Raw genomic sequence first — 4,174 nt, forward strand, 5'->3', positions numbered from 1 at the left:
TCTGTTTGAAATGTAAACCTACATTTTCTCCTGACTTATGATTGTTTTTGAGGTGAGAGTTTTTCTTTGATCTTACAGGTTTAACTTTCTCTTGTTCATTTTGTTACTGGAGTGTTTTACAAAATGTCTCGCACGAACCCTTTGCCATCTTTCTAATACAGTCCAGACTCCTTAGTGAGTTTTGTTTGTTTTCATGGTGAGGCTGCTTGTGAGTCCTTTTAATTTGTGGTTCCTTTTTGTTTTGAAACTCTAAGTTTTTTCCCTTTTTCTCTTCACTATCTGGTTTCCAGAGGACCCTTTTTCTTCTATTTTGCCTATTCTTCTTCCTTTGAAACAATAATCTGTAAGATTGCTCCTTTAAACCACATGTCTGGTACTTTAAATTGCATGGGCTTTAGAATCCCCTTTGACTGAAGCCCTGGTGGAGTCTCAGGGGTTGGTCTTTTTCTGGTGGTCTTTCCAGGTCTCCTCAGGCCTCCAGCTAGAATCCCTCTTCTGTCTTCCTGGAAGATTTTCTGAGTTTTTGGCCTTTCAGGTAGAGTGAGGAAAGGGCAGGAGCTTGTAAAATAATTTTTAAAAATAAAAAAGCAAGTATATTTTTTGATAGAATGACTTGAGTTCCTATGGGTATATTTTCAGGAGAGGTATTACTGGGTCATGTGAAAGGTCGATTTTTAGATCTTTTAGGAATCACCACACTATTTTCCACAGAGGTTGTACTAATTTACACTCCCATCAACAGTGTAGAAGTGATCCCTTTTCTCCACGTCCTTGCCAGCATCTTTTTGTTTTTTAGTTATTAATGATGGCCATCCTGACTAGATTTAGGTGGTAACTCAGTGTGGTTTTGATATGCATTTCTTTGATGATTAGTGACACTGGGCATTTTTAATGTATCTGTTAGCTGTTCATATGTCTTCTTTTGAGAAGTGTCTATTCATACCTTCTGCTCACTTTTTATTGCCCATCAAAACTGAACCAGATAAAGAAAATTGGTATATGTACACAATAGAGTATTACACAGTCATAAAGAAGGACAAAATTATGGATTTTGCAGCAACTTGGATGGATTTAGCTTCTATAATACTCAGTGATCTATCAGAGAAACAAAGAGCTGAGTACCACATATCTTCACTCATAAGTGGACCCTGAATATTAACCATAATACTATTTTAAAGGGATTGGCAGTATTGGGATATTAACAGGGGAGAGGGGTCACATAATATCAATACGGGTATTTGATCTAAAACCAGCAGAAGCAGGGACCAAAGGAAGGCCTAAACTTTACCTGTACAATGATGACCACCTATCTACCTAATCCTGAATTGTATCCCACGTCTTTAAAATAATAAATAAATATAAACAAACACACATACACAGAGAAAATAAAAAAGCAAAAAAAAATGCAGTGAAGTTACAGCTTATACAACATGCTGGTGAAGCTTGACTTAACTCGTTAAATAAGTATTTGAAATGACTTTGCAGTTGTCTGCTTTTTGATTTCCTGAAACTTTTTCATCAAAACAAATGATAATAAACACTTTTCTGCTAGCACTCAGTATCTGTTGAGTGATGAGACTAAAAAGAAAAAGTCACTGAGATAAAAAATTGAGGTGACTTATTTCTTAAGAACAATATCTGCAGGCCGGACCTATCACCTAAATTCCAGACAAATTTATCCAACTGTATTTCCACCATCTCTCACATATTCTATACATTTATAGTAGGAGTTGTTAAACCTAGCATTCATACAAGCCTGCAAAGGCACTAGACAAGGAACAAAACAAACATTATGCCAAAGAGAATACCAAGAAGCATGGAGTGATAAAACAAATATGACCTTTTGTGCCTGGTAAACCTGGGTTTGAATTCTGTTTCTATCACCTATGGGTTTCTTTTCTTCTTTTCCTTCCTTTCTTTCTTTTTTCTTCCTTTCTTTTCTTCTCTTCCTCTCCCTTCTCCTCCTGCTTCTTCTTCTCTTTCTTTCTCTCTCTTTCTTTCATTATTTCTTCCTGGAGTCATATTTCCCCATGGTAAAAATGAAAACAAACAAAGAAACAGGAAGTAAACATTTCTTTTGCTTGATTGTCTCAGTGATTAAATTAGATTTGGAAAGAACAAAATATAGAACTTGATATTCAATATAAAGTAAAAGAAAGAACAGAGTTACTTTGGTCAACAAATATTTCCCCTAAAAAATTGTGCCTAGTTTTAAAAAAATCTTTACAATTTTCAGATGACAGAGTCTTAGTTTCTGAGCATAGACTGAAATGTTCCGAGATGTTTCTATAGTCCTCCACTATTGCCATCCTCAACTTGCAAGCCGCCTTGGAGCTGATTTGCTTGTGATACGAATAGTGTGTCCCCTTTCCCAGCTCTCTGCTGTTTCTGGAGTGGGCCTGGAGGATGTTTGTGCACTAAGAGGATGTGTCTGTGTGCTGACATGAGTGATTAGCTGGCACAGAAATATGCTGCCGAGCCTCCTGGTTCTGCCTGCTGGATATTTAGGATGCTGGGTCCCTCTTTGAGAAATTCATTAGAAAACCACCTCCTTGGCATTCCTGACTTATCTATGATTCTTTTTTTCTGGAGGTAGATCATAAATTTCAAATCTTCCTCCAAGAGCTGCCGATACCAGGAAACATGATTGTATTCTTTCATTGGGCTGCATCTCAGCACTGCCTCCTGTCCTCTCCTTCTGACTGAGTGTCTTGGGTTCTGAGTGACATTGGCATTTGTGAATCCTTAAAGAAGAAGAGATTGCATCAGGCAGAGTAGCAATGGCAAAGGAATGAGTGCCTTACAACAAAGCAGCCCATTTGAATTTCCTGCATTCATTTAAAATCTTACATGAATTTTGCTTTTTACCCCATAAGAACATTATTTGTTTTCATATTAATGTCAATATCTTTCAGAAAATTTTTGGCCAGCGTAGAGTTGCAGGGTATAACTGAGACATGGCTCTAGAACTAGAAACAAAGCCCTGTGATGCCAGTCCATTAGCTTAGAACTCACCTGCTCCCAAGAGCCAGATGGCCACCACCCAGCAGAGGAGTCTGACACCCATGGCAGACGTGGGCACAGAGGTGAGCCTGTAAGCAGGGCTAAGAGGAACACTTGCTGCAGCAGGTCAGGTAACCAAGTCTCACAGCTGCTTTCTATGAGGTGGATCTTCCTGTGAGGTCACCCTTTTCAGTGGGTCCTATCATCTCTAGAACAAATTCTGCATGTCAGTTAAATGGTAGATCCATTCTTCTTAGCTACACACACAACCTGGCATAGTGTATGCTTGGGGAGATAGTGTTGTATAGTAAGTTTTTGAGATAAGCTCCTTCATTTTTGGTTCTTCTTTCTCTCTCCTTTTTCTTATCTTTTGTTTTTTTATTTCCCTTTTATTGGCCCATATCATCTTTCTGTTTTCTGTCTGTTGCTGAATAGAAATATTGACCAGAGATGACATCTAGATACACATATTAAGAGACCAGGGAGTGGAGAACAATACTACTAGAGGGAAAACTGGAGACCACCAGATGAGCCCAAGACTTCTTCTGGAAATATTCGAAATTGCTCTCCAAAGCCATCGATGTAGATGCCCATCTCAGAACACCCTTGCATTGCCCAAAGGGACTTTTCCTAGATACTTTTGGATCTGCTAATTCTCAGGCTGCAAGAGTAGTGCTGAAGTCTACACAGATGTGGGGGAAATAAAAGTCCTGCTCATTATTTCTGAGGTGATTTTTATCACTTAGGGCTCAGAGCAATTCTTCTTGTGTGCAGAAACTCACCACATAACATGTAGATGCTTCCACCAGCTGCTGGTTAACAGTCTTTCATTCTTAGGGCTAAAACCTAGGATAGGAAGCAGATATCTTATCATCCATTTGTATAATCTCCTCTTCACAACAGTATGTTTCAAACCAAACCTTCTCACTCGAGACTAAGCTACAGGAATCTTTGTGATGAGAATCAATAAATGCAAACCATGACTTGTGTGCTGGAATGGGAGGAGTGAAAAAGTAGTGATTTTGATGTTCTCATGATAATGGGGATGGTGGCTCCAACAACATGTCAGCCAGGCAGCACAACAGACTGTAGGATGATTGCTATCATGCATGCAATCGCCTTGGGCACTTATAACTTACCCAGTCAAATCTCCACTTTCAGATCTCTAAAC

General features: G+C 38.8%; 1 gene segment (V, D, J or C); it reads right to left on the reverse strand.

Annotated features, from left to right (window-relative positions):
* Window positions 1–2,451: 2,451 nt before the first annotated feature.
* LOC103268910 lies at window positions 2,452–3,067 on the reverse strand. The segment is given in 2 exon segments: window positions 2,452–2,744; window positions 3,016–3,067. Coding segments are annotated over 2 exon segments (345 nt in total).
* Between the last annotated feature and the right edge of the window lie 1,107 nt (window positions 3,068–4,174).

This window comes from Carlito syrichta, unplaced genomic scaffold, assembly GCF_000164805.1.
Source record: "Carlito syrichta isolate Samal-C Ts95f unplaced genomic scaffold, Tarsius_syrichta-2.0.1 Scaffold308972, whole genome shotgun sequence".
Taxonomy (NCBI): Eukaryota; Metazoa; Chordata; class Mammalia; order Primates; family Tarsiidae; genus Carlito; species Carlito syrichta.